We start from the raw sequence: 18,897 nt of genomic DNA on the forward strand, positions 1-18,897 counted from the left end.
ATGATTTCTAGGAACTTTTTAGTGTTATATTTTTGTAATAGAGACTTTCAGCCATATGCAGATTGATAAAGCCAAGCCTCAAGTGAGTTTAGAGAAAATGGAGTCACAAGGCATTGTGCAAAACATGACTATGGGCTCACCACCCTGCCCCAGAAACCTTGGATGTGCTGAAGGATGGCTGTCATTCAGAAGCCCTGCTCACAAGGTCCATACCAAGCTCATTTATGCTACTAAATGCTTTGTATTTGAGTGCCAGACCATACATGGTGTGGTATGGCACATACTGTGATCTTTTTTTTTCCTTTCAGGGTTTTACTCCCCAGGTGTAACCATGTGCTCAGGTAAGAATAACCATGGAGAAGTCTGTTACAGTTCTTGTTTTCCCCACTGACACAACCCTGGTTAAGAAAGGAAGATTTAAATGCACCAGCATAGGTCACTTCAGCTCAGAGTCCCTTCAGCCACACGATATTCAACATGTATTACAACTGTTCACCTTAACAACACTCTAAGGGCCAAATCACCTCAAGGTGTGCAGGTACCTGGAAATCATACACAGCATCCCCAGTAAGCAGAAGTACAATTGCAAAGGTGCTGGAGCAAGTTACAAAGACAAAACCACACACAGAGGTTATGTGAATGATACCTGTATTTATTCTTTTCCCCCAGAAGCCCTGAGGACAGGAATAGAAAAGTTCCAGTAGAAATGTCACAGGGACAGTTGTAACTGGTAAACCCAGGATCTCAAATTTGTAAACTGCTCTAAGTAAACTGGCACGCAAAAAGTGTGATGTATCAAAAAAGCAGATTGATCTATTTTGAATTTTTGAGCATAAAAGGATTTCTATTTAGTGAAGGTATACTGGATCTTTGGAGAGAGATGGCTTCTTAAATTTCTTCTTCCAGCACATCTACTGATAAACTCAGGAAAAGGAGAAAGCTCCCCCAAACCCTTGGAATTACGTCTGACCAGGTCTAATGAGAATGCTTAAGTGACAGCATCCAAGACCTGTTGCATGTATACAGGCTGAGTGGCTCTTGTAGAGGAATAACTGAATAAAGTGTCAGTAATTAACATGGGCTAAGGGAAGGGTTTGTCCCACACTGGACTAGGGGAATAAAGACAGTGCAACAGGGGATGTGCAATCTACACATTTCCCTATGAAGGGTCAATGGTTCATCTTGGCTCAGGGTGAAAAAATGAAAAAGATGTAGAGGAAAGTCATCAGAAGAGCTTTAAAAAAAGTCATCATTGGCCATCAACCTGTCCCACAGTCCAGGTACCTCTGTCTGAGCTGGCCATTTCTGAGTCACTTGCCAGGGACTCTTAACTCTGAAAATTCTCCTTCTGCATGAAAGAGGCCACTCCAGGAAGACTTTGTTGGTTTTGATTTTTTTTTTTTCCATGCATGCTTTTAATAAATGAAGGGGGAAAGCACACAGATCATGTGATAGTATCAGGTTTAACTGCCAGATTGGACAGTTGGGTCCAGACAGGAAGTTTTAGCTGATAATTCTAGAACTGATGTGACTGAGTAGCATCATTAGAATCACAGCATGCTTTGGGTTAGGAGGGACCTTAAAGACCACCTATTTCCAGCCCCTCTACCAGAGGCAGGGACACCATCCATCAGACCAGGCTGCTCACAGTGGAACATAACTGACTAACCACACTTTTTTCCCCATCAGATTTCTGTCATTTCCATTCTCAATCCTGGTCTTTGTGATCTTTATTAAAGGTCCACAATGGGAACTCCATGGGGTCAAGTGCATCTACTGTTTGCTGGGGACTTTGTAGTGCTGACATTTCATGGCCCCAGCAAAGGAGGGCTAAGAGTCACTGCAGAATATAAACTTTCTATTCTTCTTACAGGGAGAAAATATGTTTTATAAATGAACACCTTCAGCCTCTGCAGGTTCAAGAATCTCTGGAATAGTGGCACAATGACCTTTGTGGCTCTTTGAAAGTGACATCAAGTGTCAGTTAAGTTTGGACTGTCTGGGAATCCCAGCATCCAATGGTTGCTACCACATTCAGATGTGTGAGGTGGTGGAGTTGTTGGGTTTGTGTGTTTTCTGTTTTGTGTATGTGTGATTTTGTCCTTAGTATGAAATCAAATCAGTTTAGCAGTTGATTCAACTGACTTGGTGATGAACTTGGTTTGTCCTTATCCACATTTTCACCTGGAATCTTCACTGCCACATTAGCAAGACTAATAGCCAGTAGAAGTGGCTTTACTTTCCAGTGCAGTCAGTAGATATTACGTGAAATTCTGCCTCTTTATTGTTTTATTTTCAGTATTCCAGAAGTCTATCAACTTCTGTTGAAGAACAAAATATGTCTTCCAAATTACAGAGCTCTTGCAAGATAAATTATCAAAAGTCAGCATTAATAACTTTCTATGCAGTACTTGTGCAAGTCAGAAAGTATTTGGCAGAACTGGGAATTAGCTTTTGTCTGAGGTGGTCAGAAGCTACACTGAGTTGTTAAAATTTTCCCAGTTTTTAATTCTTAGTCTCCTTACACCTCCAACAGGTGAGTAACCAAGCCTGTGCTATAGAGAATTCATGCTACTCTGTAATGAGCACTTCATTGGAGAATTTTACAGGTCATTTTGAAATCGATTTTCAAACACAATCCTCCTGATTCTGTGGATTTTCTTTACCCATAAAGCTGTATGAAATGTTGCAAGAGCACAACTGGTCACTGTTTCATTTTCTCTCCTTAAGCTTGACTATAGCCAGCAAACAAGTTTGGGAGATTTGTTTAAGTACCCAGCCAAGAACTACAACCCACAGTGGATCCAGCTGCACATTAACTCTCTAGAGTTAGAAGATTCCAGGTGCTTGTGTTTATATCTGGGTCATTTAGACACACTCTGGGGCTTTAGCCTGATGCAATTTTATCTGTTCCAAGCCGGGCAGGTCACTTGTGTCACTTGAGTGATTTTCTTAAACTTCTTATTTTCACCTCATACTGGAGTTTTTTAAACTGCAGTTAAATGGGAGCACATTCTGTTTACATGTACAGACTTTAACAATGTGCTGTCCAGGAGCAGCTCTGAAAGATACTGGGATAGCATCTTGGGAAGAAGCAGGCCAGGATGATCTTTGCCATTTCAGTTCTTCCATCTGTGCCACAGCTACCAAGACTGACTTAGCTCCTGGAATTCAGTTTGCAGAAATCAAACTCTACTCTGTTTATCATCTGAAGGCATCAGCTGATTTGGATTTTTTTACTCTGCACCAAGGTGTTTGTAGAAGTGCTGCAGCAGCTGCTGTGCTGCTTGGTGTGGCTCACTTTGTACACTAAGCTGAGAAAATGCTCTGTGCATTGCCATCCCTGGCAGCAATCAAATTGTTTTAAAAGTATCTTTTTCCCCAAAGGCATGAAAGTGGAAAATTAAACACACGTACTGTCAAAGGAAATATAAATTACATAAGTCTCTTAGGAAGGAAAAGAACCAAGCCCCAAAACCTGAACAGTTTACCCAAATTATGTACAAGTCATAAAACATCTCTATTTCATGTATATTTCAAATAATTATCAACTTTTTAAATGCATTCAATTCCATAGCACCATATCTTTTCCAAAATTAATATTCATTATCAAATAAGTTACACTTGGAAACAATTTAAAAATGACACCTGTAATAATGTGCTTAGCAAAGTATTGTAGTGTAAATACAAGTATCTCTGATTAAGGGCTTTGCAGTTGCTCTCTTGTAATAAAGAACTGCAGGGAGGGGTGATTAAGAATTTAATTCAGTGCATAGTTAAACTGGTTGGCAAACTTCTCGTGCTTCCTTTGGTCCACCCGGTTCATGGCTTTCATGACCCGTTTCATGGCCCCTCTGAAAGAGAAACAAAACAACAATAACAGTTCTGTTGAGTCTACTCAATCTCAGAGAACATTTATGAATGTTGGGGAATTTGATTAATCACTACCAGGCTTCTGAGCGTGGCATTGATGAGGCTGAACAAATTTGTCTTGTTAACTAAATTAGCTGCAGCAATATAAATAGTTTAATTCGGCAATGATTTTATTAACAGGAGTAAACAAATTCAAGTCTTTCAGTTTAATGGCTGTGTATTCCACCCTCCCAGCATTATTTCTTAGAGCCACATGGAGCAAGTTTGCTTTTCAAAAGCACCTAAGTGCTCTTGGGGAAAAGAAAACCCTAAAAGTATCTAAAAAGATCTTAAAAAATCAGTACTCAGAAACCCTTATGAAATCAAACCCACAATCCAGAATGTTTTTGTGAGGGAAGGGCTGGCTGTTCAGTTCATGTGAACTTCCACAGGTTACTAGAACTCTGTTTCATCAGATGTGGGCTGAGTTAGACTCTTTTGCTCACACCAGCAGCATCCCCATTCCCTTTTAATCCACAACAACAACTCTAGTTTAGGAAGACACCAGAGATTATTGTGTATCTCTCCAGGACAGGCTTCTGCTGCAGAAGAGCTCAGAGTTTAGCACAGGCAGGTCAGTATGGCCAACACCCCAGTCACACATCACATGCAAATGGGATCTCTGCTGCCTCGGGATGGGCAAACACCTGAGCCCTCTGCATCTCCTGCTGTGCCTGCAGAAGGCTCTGGAACATCCTTCAGGTTCAAAAAGGAAGTGAGGGAATGAACTTCAGAGCTCCTAAGCTTTCTGGTGTTTCCAAATCCAGTGAGGGCCTGTCTGTCTCCCTGTTGCTGCTCCATTGGCTGCCATTGCTTCCTCCCAGTGAAGATGTGCCCAGATATTTCTCCAGGGAGGGGCTGCAATGCTTCTGAGCTGGGTAATTCAGACACCTGCACTTTTTTCCCCTCCACAAACTTTAGAGTGAAGATTACACAGCTAAAATTTTGAGGGTGAGGAAAATGATGAACAGCATGAACAGGAGTAGGAGATTGTCATAAAAGGCAGAGAGAGAGCAGGCCCCTACATCCTCCAGAGGTAAGGCAGAGGAATTTTCACAGAAGAGTAAGAAGCAGTCAGGAAAATGTTCTGTGGTGAATATCTGCCCCTTCAGAAACTTAGAGCAGCTGCTGTGCAAAGCTGAGGGCACCTTGCCTCAGGAATTTTGCTCCTCACTGGATTCTAAAGTTCCAATTTTTACTGGTTACTTTAGATGCCTCTGGAACAAAAGCTCAGCTATCTGAGGCTGGTGTTTGCAGGTGTTCTCAGCTGTCACCCTGCCTATGAAGGGTGTTATCTCCTAACACATCTCCAGGTAAACATTTGGCTGCTCTGCTGACATGGCAGGTAGAGCAGCTACAGGTTTGGTTTGAGGGACTGTGTCCCATTCAAAAGCAGGGCACTGACTGATGTCTCCTTTGATTTCTACAAGTTTGGCAAGTTCCGTCACACAAACAGATGGTTTCAAGGCCCATGCTGTTAAGACTCTATGTTGTCACAGTCTGCATTTATCACTTCTGAGGATGTTCCCAGCAGTGCAGGAAAATGAAGATAAGACATGCACTTGGGCAGTGTTCCTCAGCCTCTTTCAGGATCAGCCCTTACACACTATTCCAGCTCTGCTTCCAGGGTTATCTCCAATAAACAGCCTGACTTCTGGTTTGGTAACTGTTCTCTGTAATGGCTTCATTTCCAAAGCCATTTTGAAACATCTGAAAGAGGTTTCTTCTTAATAACACTCTAAATGGTGGGATTAAAGATTTTCTCAGCAGCAACTGCAATGAAAACCAACATTCTGAAAAAACACCCTGGAAGAGGTATACTTTTAACAAAATTCTGCCAATAAAGTTACCAGAGTAAGGAAAATGTAGTCATGGTTTTGCACTTCAAATATTACCTAATTGGTAGGAGAAAAGTGAGCCTTTAGCAGTGCAGAGTGGCCTTGCCACTTTCATGTCATGTAGGTTTTACATTAGCACCAGTGGATTGTGTGATACTGTAAATGAAATGAGATCCCACTTTGATGATCTGTGTGCAATTTCACTTAGCTTTATTGGCAGACTAGAGCCTGGGTTTATCACCTATACATTTCAAGTAATTTGGGGTTGTTATAAGGAGCCAAGGTTATCATCTTGTTTAGTGCTGCAAAGCATGAAACCTATTAAAAACTTGACAGGTTTGATTCCCTGTGCCTGGCACCAGCACACACTCAAGATCATTAGCACAAACCACAGTAAACCATGATATGAAATTCTAATCACTAGAACTGTATGTCTCTGACTTCTAACTACGACTAGGTGACATGAGAAATTCACATAAAACGTGCTATTTCCATAACCAAAAATAATGTGGGTTTGGCTTTGTTATTATAACCAGTACATCAGAGAAGGGAAAATTGAGTTTAAACAAACATTGCGTCCTGGATGCTGTTCAACTCATCCAGTATGCTTAGAGAATAACCCACCATGAATGATTTTACAATAATCATTTTTCTTTTTTGATTTGACAACTTTACTTTCCTTTGACTATTTAATTTTTGATATTTGAAACGCTTTAAATAGCTGCAGCTGCTTCCCATTTGATAAAGACCAGAGCATGCTTAGGCAAATTTATGTTGTAGCCACATCTAAGCAAGAACAGGCATCAAAAATGGTGTTAATAGTGGACAGATGGAGCTACTGTATGTTTTAAAGCACATTTGGGAGTGGCTGGCAGGTTCCCACAGCCACTTGAGATGCTGTGCCTGACTAATAAATGATCATCCAGAGAAGCCAATCCAGCAATTAAAGTTTTAAAAAAATTGAGACAGGATGAAAAAAGTTTTTCAAAGGGAAATTTTGCAAATTAGTTAAAAATCACTCTCGAAGAAATAACCTTGGCTGTCAGTACCTGCTATTTTTCACCCTCTAGACATATGGAAGATATTCTTGCTTGCAGTTAGCCAAGGAAGCTGTTTATTAAGTGCATGTTAGTGTAGAAACAGAAAGTACTGTTGAATCAAACAGAAACAGTAATTAACAGGCTTTAGAGAATGGAAGTATCTTACTTATTGAAGACTTTCTTCTCAAGCCGGGAACGAGACGTGTTAGCCTGCTGCTTCAGGTCTGTCAGATTTGGATATTTTTGCTTCTTCCCTTTCTTTTTCTGTCCCTTTGCATTACTTTTAGAGGAACCAAGATCCAGTCCTGTAGCAGCTTCAACTTCTCTCATGAATTCTGGATCTCGCCACTCTGTTCAAAATACAAAACATGAACTATGAAACTCCAAACCCAGGGAGGTTTGCAGTCCCCTAAGGAAGAGGTTCTTGTCACCAATGGGTGAGGGCAGAGCCACACAAGTTGCACACATAAAGGAAGGGGAGGATAAGGCAGTTTCCCAAAATGACAGATCTGGATGAAGCAGCCCTGCCAGTCTGTGTTAGTATGTATTAGTAACTGCTGTGGATAAAACTGTTCTGTAGGAAGACCTAAGTCAAGGTTTTTCAGTAGCACAGTAGCAAAGTTCCAAGGAAACTATTCCATGCAGGAGAGGTAAATAAACACAGTGATTATTATTTAAAAATGAAAATGCCAGCAATGTAGCTGAGGAACTTATCTGCAGAAATAAATTCTGGATAAACTTAAAAATAAACCTAAAAAAATGGAATATACCAATCTTTTAGCAGAGTAGGGCTGGCAACATTGTAATTTCTTTTCATCAGTAATACGTACTTTAAAACATGAACTGGTATCTGACATCTACATAAAATTCTTGAGTAGGACAATATGACCCTGTTGCCATGACACCCATTTTGCATCTGAAAAAGATACTACTTTCTAAGTATCCCACATTGCCTCATATTAATTATCAAAATTAAATTTCTTCTCTTGGCAATGGCACAGGTTAATTTATCTAAACGAAATCTTGTTTTACATTTTTTCAAAACCTTAATGCTTCAGAATCCAGCCATACACTGTGAGTGGATTCTGAGCCTAGATGCCATCAGAGGAAAAAGCATGAACAATTTAGACTGTGGACTGTTTGAGGAAGCTGAAGTTTTTCACCTTCAGTGTAGTCTTGTGTATGAAAATAAGGTTACACAAAGTACAAAGTAAAAATGTGGCTGGAGGATGGACATCTGCCAAGGGGAAATTTAGAAAAACTGAATTTCATTGTAAAGAGCACTTAGGTTGGAAAAATTTGCAGGAAGTACTACTTCAAGAAGAACATGGTCTACACTCAGCCGAAATGCCAGAAGACTGCATTTTAACAACAGTAATTGCCAGTCATTTGTCATAGTTTCCCTTATGTCAGTCAGCCTTTCTTGCCTGCAGAAATTCTAACACCAAATGTCTACTCCTCTTACATAACAACTTTGTAAATATAGAAAAATAAACAGTCCTAAAGGACTATACAACTTCATTTATACACCAAGATGGTCACTTAGTGTGACAAATGCTGCTAACAACATTTCAGGAAGGTCAGAGGCAATGTCCTCACTTAAGAACACGGTGTTAAGGAATAGCAGAGCAATTTTCCAAGGAAAGGTTAGATCTAAACTACCATCATACATGAAAGCAAGGACTGATTAAAATCCAACATGGCAAAAAGCATGAGGAAAACCAAGCTGTTCAAGAGCTGCACAGGAGAGTTACAAAGGGAGAAAACAGAACACATATACTTGATAGATCATAAGACCTCACAGACTTTTTTTTTTTTTTTTTGAAGTGAGGGAATACAGAACAGCACAATTCAGATACAGGAACGATTAATCCAAGATTAAGGAAAACTGTCTAAACAGTTTATCTCCCAGTAATAAGAAGGCGTCACAGTTTAGGAACCCCGTGAATAGAGCAATTGTTTAAACACAACGAAAAAATGCCGGCATCCAGTAGAGATGAAATGAGCATTTGAGTAAAATGAAGGAGCAATTTAAAAGCTTTTGAGAAAAATCAATAGAATGCCAGGGAAGAGCAGGCTTTTTGAGCATTGATGGGCCCCTAAAGCTCTTCATACATTGTTACTGAGTTTAGCAGCAGGGAAAAGAAAATTACACAGTTTGCAAGGGTAGGCGGGAATCAATACTGTAGTTAGTAAAGAGATGCTATTTCACATCTGAGTGGCCAGCGGCCTGCCTTCACCAGCCTGTCCTGATACCTGTTTGTTAACAAGTCACTAAGGGCTGAAAAACCAGATACTTTTCAGGGTTGACACAAAAAATAGGCACTTAATTTGCTCCTGTGTGTGAACTATGGGAAAAGGATGAACGCTGCAGATTAGCGGGTCAGCGTAATCCCAACTGATTCACTGTTCCAGGACTGAAGAGCTCAAAGCACCTTCCTGTGGGCATTAGCTAGAGTTCAAAATTTTGTGCTAAGATAATAGATGATCCATAATAACAATGACAGTGTTGTCAAAACACAGTCATTAGCACACAAACCATATGACTATTATCTAACTGTTTCCCCCTTTAATCCCATAAAGATAGAAATAAATCTACCATCCAGTAGGAAGTAGAATTTTGCAAGAAGAATTTTGGTGCAATTTAACCATACAACTGATCCCCAAATTTAAGTGTTTTTTTCCAGATTTTTCAAACTGCCATCATTAATGATGTTGTCAATCAAACAGTTCCTGACTGTCTGGTGGGTTCCCAGTTGTGTATTTCCCATAGCAGCACTGGTCAGATTTGCTTCAAGACCTTTGTAATCAAAAAAACCCCCAAAACCAAACACCACTGAAAACCAACCGAACACACCCCTCCAAACCACAAGCCTCAAAACAAGCAAAAAAAATTTAAAGGTTGATGAAAATGCTCTAAAGCAAATATAAAAATAGTAAGGCAGAGCAAAAAAGAAAGTGGATAGAAGCATTTAGTGACATCTGGTATATGCATGGCTTTAGAAACATGGAGGGTTTGTCCAAATTAAAGTGCCACAGCTTGTGCAGTATGTCCCCAGACAGATGGGATGGACCTTTGTGTGACATTTCAGCTTAACAACCACATTCAATAACACAAGGAGCAATGCCAGCACTGGTTTGGGACTAACAGACACATCCTTGTGGACCAGAGGTGAGAAGCCTCTAACAACACTGAGCTGACACTGTAATAAAAATAAATACTATGTCTAGCCTCAAGCAATGGCAATTTCACAGGAAAAAAAAGAAATCAATATTTTTCAGTCCAAGTGATTTTTATACCAGAATATTAGTTTCTAGTTTGAGATTTCAAGAACACCTATCAGTTTAATTTGCTGGTTTGAGTTTGTCATAACTAAGCTGGGAACTTTCCCTTTTAACACAACATCCACACCTCTATCCTGGTTTCCCTGTGACAGTCCAAAAGTGTCTGTGCTGCTGGCTGGATGCCAGTTTAGAGCACTTACTCTGCCTGGACAGGGATGGAAACTACCTGCAAATGTAGCACTTTGACACCTGCAAATACCAGAAGGTGTTCAGCAATTGCTGCAGTGGTGTGCTGCTGTGATCACCAAGCACTGTCACTCAAAGCTGGTCAAACAAGTATTAAAGGACACTGGTGGGTCAATTCTGTGTTTAAATGCACATTGATTCCACACAGACCTTTCTGAATACAGATTCCTGTTCTGAATACAGGTAACTGTTCCTCAGGCTCTCAAGAGGTTTCATTAAAGGTTCAGTAGCTTCATTAATAATATGCATAACTGTCAAACACCAAGTCAGTCAAACCTGAAGAGAGAACTCCTGAAAGGAAGTATGGCACAGGATATCAAAATGCTAATGCCTATGGGTAAGTTTAATTAGAATGCTGAATACTCACCTACAATAAATAGCTCAAACCAGAGCAAACTAAGACCTGCTGAAGGAACTAGGTTAAAGAAAAGCTGTCCCCTCAAATTATACAGTGTCTTTGCTGGATAGATCCTTCTCTCTCATCTTCCTTTGCAGTCCATCGACTGCCAGTACCTTCCTGGTTGTAGTCCACCAGGTATCTTCTGTCCATCACTAATAGGGTTTGTACTATTGCACGAAAGCCTTTTATTCCCCTTGGAAGTCTTCCTGCCTGGGTACTCACTGTCTGCATTTCTCACCTACCAGTCCAGAGCTGCACCTTGGCTAAAAATGCCCAAATTATCTTGGGGAAGAAGGATTTTTCCCCTCAACACCTGAAGGCTGCAGCCAGGATGCACGGAGAAGGCCAATAGTTTTGTTGCCCATTCCCAATTGTTTAAAAAATAAAAATCCAGCACGCCCTCCCAAAACTGGTGGTAACACAATGATCCTAATAATACTATCATTATATTTCATAAATCACAAGTGTTAGGGACCAGCAAGATTAGACATCTTCTTTGCAGAAGCATAGGAACAGTTACTGTCAAGCACTTCCCAGGGAACAGGTCCAACCATCCTTGATAAACACGTTCCTTAAGACAAAGGCTGTAACATGTCTGTCTGAGCAGTGTTGGGAACATAACAAAATCCACTGGAAATAAAGCACAAATGCAATGTTAGTTATTCTGTCTACACATGTATCCATATTTATCACATAAGCAAGAACTACTGTGAATGAGCTGTAACTTAAAATCAATAGGAATGCAAATGGGAGAATGTGGTTAGGAGCAAAATAGGTAAGAGATATTTCCCACCTCTGCCTAGTAGCTTTTTTTAAAATTTTTTAAGATGCTATGCAGACACAGACCTGGCTGGGCTGCTTGCTTCTCAAACTTCATCTTTTCTTCTCTAGCTCTGTCCTCTGCATTTACAGGAATCCCAGAGTCATCCCGAGGAATTATCTTTCCATGGAAAGGGCACTTGAGAAAGAAAGGGGGGGAAAGAAAAAAAAAAAATCTCACCGTTAACACAGCTTAAAGCTGGAAACAGAATTAAGCAACAAAACTACACTTGACTCCCAGTCCTCTTTAGAAAGCATCAGAATCCCAGTAACATCATGTGTTTAATATATTCAGAATCTCAAAGAAATAACCTCTTTTTGAAACAAATATCCATTTTCAAGAGACTAGGTAGCACATCCTGTCAAGTCTGGAACTAGGGCACCAATGCTGCATCATATATTGTTGTTTATGTTATATCCCTGTCCTGTAACAATCCCATTAAAAGTACTGAAGTGCATTCAGATCCTTCAATCTCAGACAATACAGGAAGAACAGAGATAGTAGAACGAAGTACTTAAGCAAAGCAGTTCTGCTCAATAGTGCTCGTAATTTGAGGCTGTGTAGAGTTTAGCTTTCATAAAACATAATTTGTGATTAAAATTTCTTTGCCCCTCAAACATGTAAGTTTCTAGAAACAGTTAATATCAAATATGTGTCTGAGGAAAAAATTTCAGCAAAGAACTATCTCGGCCCTAATGCCAGGTACTCACACATCACAGTAATAAATAAAATCCAGATAACCTACAATGAATGCCAAAAAAATTTGACAGTTCTTTAAATGTTTACAGCTTCTTTACCAAAAGGATGTTTCCCTTACAGAGCACATATTAACAATGAACTTCTCCAACACAATGTTCTTTCACTCCCTTGAGCTATACTTACAATGTGAAATAAATTTTTATGGATGTTTTAAGGAGATCTCCACACAGCACAGATCTTGGAAGCGATGCAACTTGGTGCCTACCTTAATCCGATCTTGTCTTTCACACAGAGTTCCATCAGGCATGGGTGCTCGACATTTATGTTTCACTGGCTCAAACTTGCCAGCAAATGTTATATACCTGGTTTTTAACATTTCTGTTATTTCTTTATTTTCCACCTCTTCCTCTACTTCACTGGGTGCCCAAAATCGGTGCTCAGAGGTAAATCTGCGGAAACAACAAATTAAAATAATTCACACACAAAATTGTAAGAAAACACAGAGATGCCATTATCAACCTGTGCTAAACTCACATGTGGAAGGAAGGGAATTATTAGTGAATGAAAAACCCCTAGGAATCTACCAGTCTTTCTTATGGCTCCTGTATTATGAAGATATTTTTAAAATACCACCAAAGCCTGTCTAGTATTGATTTCCTGTTTAACCTGCTAAGCTATTACAAGTCTTAGCTTTAGTTCATGATCTGACATCCAGAGTCAGTTATCCAATTTCCAGATTCAGTGAATAACTTCGTAATTCTGTACTTGACATTCTTCATAACAAAATACTTCTATGATTAAGCACAGAAGACAGATCAAGGAGGAAACAGTTTGATCTTAACGTGGCTGATCTCATTCCTGATAGCTGGACTCTTGCAGCAGCAGAGAAGCAGAAGCTGGAATCAGAGGATGCTGCAATGAACTGAGACCACAGGAAAGAGCAAACAATCAGCTGAGCCTTACACAGATTCTTTCTTCCAGATTCTCCTACACAGTGTCCATAAATCTGAGAAATTAGCAGGTGTTCCTCTAGGTAATTAAGCTAATCCATTGAAAATCTGTTTTAAAATTAGCGACCTTACCTACATTTACAGACACACAGGCAAACAAAGATTTTCTCAATAGCATTCATATAATTTCATTTTAGCCACCCCAAGCTGCCAACAGCCTGTAGTGAAAAACAGGCAACCCCAGAGAGCAATTACCTGACTCATTTTAGATGCTAATCTTAGTAGACAATGACTGTCCCTCTGATGGTAAATGTTTCTTTCTCTTACTCATGAAAAGGAATTAGGGTGACCAGCTTAAGCTTAGGTTATCTGATTTTAAGGTATCTGAAGTTAACAACAATCCCACCCCAAATTTAAGGAAATATGAAGTTAAAGAGGAAAAAAATACAGCTAAACTAAGGAAAAAAAATTGCAGCCTGCATGTCTGCTGCTCGTGACAAGCAAGATGGAGATATCTAGATGACAGATGTCTTGATAAGGACATAAAACTCCTAAAGGCACCTTACAATCCCTTTCTTCCACATAGTTCTTCAGCCCAATCAGTTCCAGAGTTATTTGAGAGGATTTTCTCTATCCATATCCAATTCCTCTCACTCACTAATATCCCTGGGTGTCATTCCTGCTTTGCTTTCTGTGGACTGCAGAGCCATATACCCATGAACACTGGCTTCACTCATCACACCAGTCACAATTTGGCAAAACACATAAGCCAATACTTGAAAGAATTACTTCAGAGGGCCTGAAAAGTTTTGATTAATTTAATATGACCAAGTTTTCAGCAGACAACAAGGAAAAAAAAAAAAAAAGGAGAGGAAAATATCTGACCGTAGCAACCTATGACATACATAGCTGCTGGTATTAATGAAATAGTTGAGCATTTAAACTATGTAAAGAGGTTAGAACTAGGTTAAAAAGGGATTAAGGAAACTCTGAAACATCTCTGTGATTTGCCATCATCAGAAAAATGTTCAACAAAATTCTTGTTAAACAGATTGATTTTATCTGTAATTTCTCCATCAAATACACCTTACTAGTGCCAGAGAAATGCTAACCTGCCAGAAAGTACAAATAACTTTCTTCTGGTAAATTAGGGGATAAAGGCCAAAGAGTTCCAGTGGAAGCTAGTTCAGCAATAAACACAGTAATGTATTGCCACAGTTTTTGGTTAAACAAAATATTTTTAATTGAACACTTCTGCAAAAAAATAGCAAAAAAACCCAAAAGCCCTGAGAGTCTTTCTAAATCAAGATCATTTCAGCCCAATGTTTGAACAGTACAGGATTTTAGCTTCAGAAATTCTGTGGCAAGATTATACAATAGAGAGTAAATAAAATAATAACATCAATTTCTTATTTGCTTATTTTAATACAATGCTGAAAGCAGAACTGACTGGCAGCTCTGGGTCACTAACCTTGCAGCCACATGGAGGGAAAAGCATTCCTAAAAAAGGCACCATAAAGGATCTTCACAAGCATGACAATCCTACAGAATCTCTTAGTAAAATTCTAGTGTCCTTTGGTGGTCTGAACTCCCCTCCCGTCTCAATTATCAAATTACAGTTACATGAGAATGAAGAAGCATTTAACAGTTGTGCGTGTCAACCCTTCCAGTTAGGAAATAGTTCTATTTATTAATTTCTCTGTCTCCCTTCCCCTAAATATGCACCCAACAAATGTCAAGAATATTTAAATTATGTTTTGTCCTATGTATCATTGACCAGTATTTGGGAACTGAACTTAAAATAGCTTGATTCTACAAATATATTAATATATATATTAATTAGTATATATTAATATATTACTGTTTATTACAAGCATATAACTTATTTTCTCCCAACACAACTTAGAAGCAGGTAAGAGAAGAACAAAGCAGTGGCAGTTCCCAAAGTTTTCTGATTTCTTGTTGTAAGTTAAGCAACATTATAAACAGGCAGATACTTGTTTGAAAAAATGATGCATGTGACAAGTAAAACCTGTTTGTAAGATGGATCAGAAGAGGAACAGATAATTAACTAAAAGATGAAAAATATCAACATCTCACTCACATTTAAAGTGCTCCTAATCCAGATAAATAACAGAGGCTTTAATTGCAATGGCACAGCAATAAATGAGGAGGAGGAGGAATAAAAGACAAGTGATGGTTAACTGAAATCTAAGAGAAAGCTCTTGGAGAACTGCTGCACTCTTTCAATGAACTTATATCACCTTAATTTCTAATCTGACAGGAAGCTTATAAAAACATTGTATAAATATAAATTCTAACCCCAGATGCTTACAGAGATCCTGAAGCAAGTGCAAAAATGGGCTAATTGAAACATCCTAGTCACAGTCAGTGCTGCACCAGCTATTTCACTCTGCTTCTAAGAGTAAACTGATTTCATTCAAGGAGGAGAGTAGATGAGTTTGGAAGGTCCGTGCTATCCAAAACAAGTCTGTTAAGCTGACATAGCAGACTCTACACAATTCAACACTGTGCAGCATACATTACCTTCTGCCCCACCCCCAAAAAAAAAAAACCCACAAAACTTCATTAGAAAATCTTCCTGGTAGCTACATTCTCATTGTTAAAATCTTAATTTATTGTAAATGCTGTGATTAAGTGAACCCCTAAATGAAACGGAAAGACTTTTCCCCTTCAGATTTTAAAAATTCTAATTCCATACACACCCCACATGTGTTTTCTATTCTTCAGTTTGCTTTTTTCCCCTAAGAATCTTACAGAGCCAGTATGGGTGCATACAGAAATGCTAAAGGAGTTGACTGATAACTACCTTAATTTTTCAGTAAGTCTATTTTATACCTGGGGTCAATGGTATTGTGTGTGCAGAGTTACTTAAATTATCTTTAGTTAGACTGGCACATCTGTAGTTATAGACTATATGGTTCAGAAGTGTGCCCTCTAGTTTATTGGGAAGCATAAAAATAAACCAGTACAGCACGAGGCAGACAGGCAGTGAAATATGCTTCTGATTTCACTTACGACTTGAATAACTCATTTGCAATGTAAAATAAGGCCTTACTACCTTTTTGGCATTATCACAAACAAATGCTTCTTAAAGCCCTGCTGAAAATCTCCTCATAGGATTTGAAGAGCCTATACCACATGAGATGGAATCCAAAGCCTGTAGTGACTGGGGTAAAACACTTTTATGCATCAAATTGCACCAGTTTTCAGTAATTTAACAGATATTCAGCATTTTACAAAATCAGGTGCAGGGGCAAAGATTTCCTCTTGTTTCTTTCTGTCAACATTGTTTTAGCACTGTGATTACAGGCTGGCGTTTTTTTTTCTTTGTTTTGGTAAGAAAAAAAACTAAGTTAAAGTAATACTGCTAAGAATATAAGAGCTTAATTTACAACCCAGCCAGTCAGCAATTTTTGCCTTTTTCAAGCCAGCTATGGTACACACTGATACCAAAATTCTGGTGGACTTAAACAAAATTTATACATAGAGGGAGGACTTTGCAACCCAACTTTCATTTAAAAATAGTAAAAAGGGTTTTAAAAACTGACTGCGAGAAATAAATTCTGATGTGTACCTACCACCTCTTCTCCCCAGCAGTGCTAAAGCTTTCCCTGAGTCAGCAATGCTTGGTGAAACACAAAACCTCCCAGACAGCAATGGAAAGTGAAAGATCCAAATCCAAATCCTGTAACTGCCACCCTTCTCTTGTGTGACTGAATAAGCCTATCAGTTTCCTCAGTTACCACTCTGTGAAGTCAGGAAAAAACACTTCCCCAGCCTTTCTCCTACCTTGCCTGCTACTTATTTAGATCTTAAAGTCTCCAGCTCAGGGAATGTCTATCACACACTTGGCAGAGCCCTTTGCATAATGAGGTACCAGCTTAAATTGGAGTAACTGATGCCATGCTGCAAACATAAAAAGAGCAGGAAAAAAAAAAGTGCTTTGAAGCATCAAAGGATATTTAATTAGTATCACATCTTCTCAAAACAAATAACATTTAAAGGTAGAATTTCTGACTTTGTTTATGGGTCCTACAGCACAAGGTAAAGAAGAAAAGTAATTATCAAAAGAAATAGCAGTCACCCTACTGCATGACCTCTGAGTACAAGTAAATCTATTTATTTGTTTAATTTGCCTTAAAAGAAAAAGAATCTTACTTGAGAATCTTCCCAGCACTCGGCTGATCCTCTCCCCAGTAATGAAGATCTAATCCAAAAGGCATGAGGGGAGCTTTAGCTCTTTCTTCTAGTTTTCTTCTTTTACTGTCAGGATCTTCCAAGTTTGCTGTCTCAGAAGTTGCAGATTCACTGCAGAGAATTGATGAGAAGTCAATACAGAACACCAATGACCACAACAACCTTTTCTTTTTTTCTGTTTTCATTAGATTTTTTTTTTTTTTAGACCAACACTAATATTATTACCTTACATGTACAATTACAACTACTTTTCAAGGTTCTCCTTTTTATTTTTTAAAGGAAGACCATATGACACATCACACACTCTGTAGCTCACTGCACGTTCAGCTACTGCTGGCTAACATGTATCACACTGTGGGGGCAGAAGCCCAGAGATCTGATGGGGGCAGCAGTGGATCATGCATATTGCACTCCCACAGGAGCCACAGATGTGCTACTGAAAATCTCAGATTAATTCCAGCTTGCTAGGCTTTGGAAGCTTTCCTGGCCCATGCAGAAGAGTCTTTCCAGGAACATGCCACAAAACAGACGGCTCCAGCCTTATCCTCAAATCACAGCCAAATGCCAGGCAAGGCTGGAGTTTCAGCAAACTTTGAACAGGACTGATAACAAATATGTCTTTGGAAGCAATATAATATCTCCAGGCAGCACTGACAGCATAAGTCACTGGGAACAAAGAGATGTTGAAACTACTTGCTAACTGAACATTAGAATACACTCTGTTCGGCTGCAAACAAAACTTACCCAAATAAATGAGGTGAGGGGTGTTGTTAGCAAAGAAAGGAACAGTGTATTTTCATAAAGGTCATTTACACCAAATAAGATCTATATTAACTGAGCAGTAGAAGATTCCTTAAGATTCTGGTGCAATCACCAACAAAATCCCAAACATTAAGCAATAAATGTAACTTCAAAATGATATCAGGTCAGCCTTGTCAGCTTGCCTTGTTCACGAATGCTTTTCTGTGTGCTGTCAAAACTAATAAACACAAGAGCAAGAGGTTTGTACAAGAATTAAAACAAAGATGACCTGGCATGAGGAGATGGTAACTTTGGTAGCTTGTCTCTGAGAAGTTTCAGGGTGGCAGCTGCACAGGTTGGATCGAGTTCATCCTCGTTCCCTTTGAGCAGAGTGCGGGAGCTCCGTGGAGCTGCTCCCGTCGATGCCTTCGCCACCAGGGCTTTTGGAGGTGACTGGGGTTCAAGCCCTGCAAAAAAACCTTGATGTTTAGGAGTGATTCACTTCTCCCACCCTCACAGTCCACCCAAACAGCTCAGGGTGCTGACTACATCTTCCTGCTTTCAGTTTGTGTTAGACATCAATCCCACCCAGAGTGAAACAGAATTATTTAGAGGACATTTGTCTTTCGCAGATACTAAACCACACAATTTGCCAGGAGAAAATATCTAAATGCTAGCAGAGGAAGAAAGACTCAGAGAGTCTGTCCAAGAGAGAGGAAATGCCTGAGCTACACCTGAGGAATGA

At 39.3% G+C, this 18,897-nt stretch overlaps 1 protein-coding gene across 1 annotated transcript in view; it reads right to left on the bottom strand.

Annotated features, from left to right (window-relative positions):
• Window positions 1-631: 631 nt before the first annotated feature.
• UVSSA (UV stimulated scaffold protein A) overlaps window positions 632-18,897 on the bottom strand; it is a 47,802-nt gene continuing 29,536 nt past the window's right edge. Inside the window, exons 8-13 of the mRNA XM_053940965.1 lie at window positions 18,442-18,619; window positions 17,373-17,522; window positions 12,506-12,689; window positions 11,568-11,679; window positions 6,957-7,140; window positions 632-3,854 (exon numbers count right to left, since the gene is read on the bottom strand). Of these exons, the coding sequence (XP_053796940.1) occupies window positions 3,761-3,854; window positions 6,957-7,140; window positions 11,568-11,679; window positions 12,506-12,689; window positions 17,373-17,522; window positions 18,442-18,619 (902 nt within the window). The 3' untranslated portion in view covers window positions 632-3,760. The remainder of the gene's footprint in view (window positions 3,855-6,956; window positions 7,141-11,567; window positions 11,680-12,505; window positions 12,690-17,372; window positions 17,523-18,441; window positions 18,620-18,897) is intronic.

Source organism: Vidua chalybeata, chromosome 4 (genome assembly GCF_026979565.1).
Source record: "Vidua chalybeata isolate OUT-0048 chromosome 4, bVidCha1 merged haplotype, whole genome shotgun sequence".
In the NCBI taxonomy this organism is placed as follows: Eukaryota; Metazoa; Chordata; class Aves; order Passeriformes; family Viduidae; genus Vidua; species Vidua chalybeata.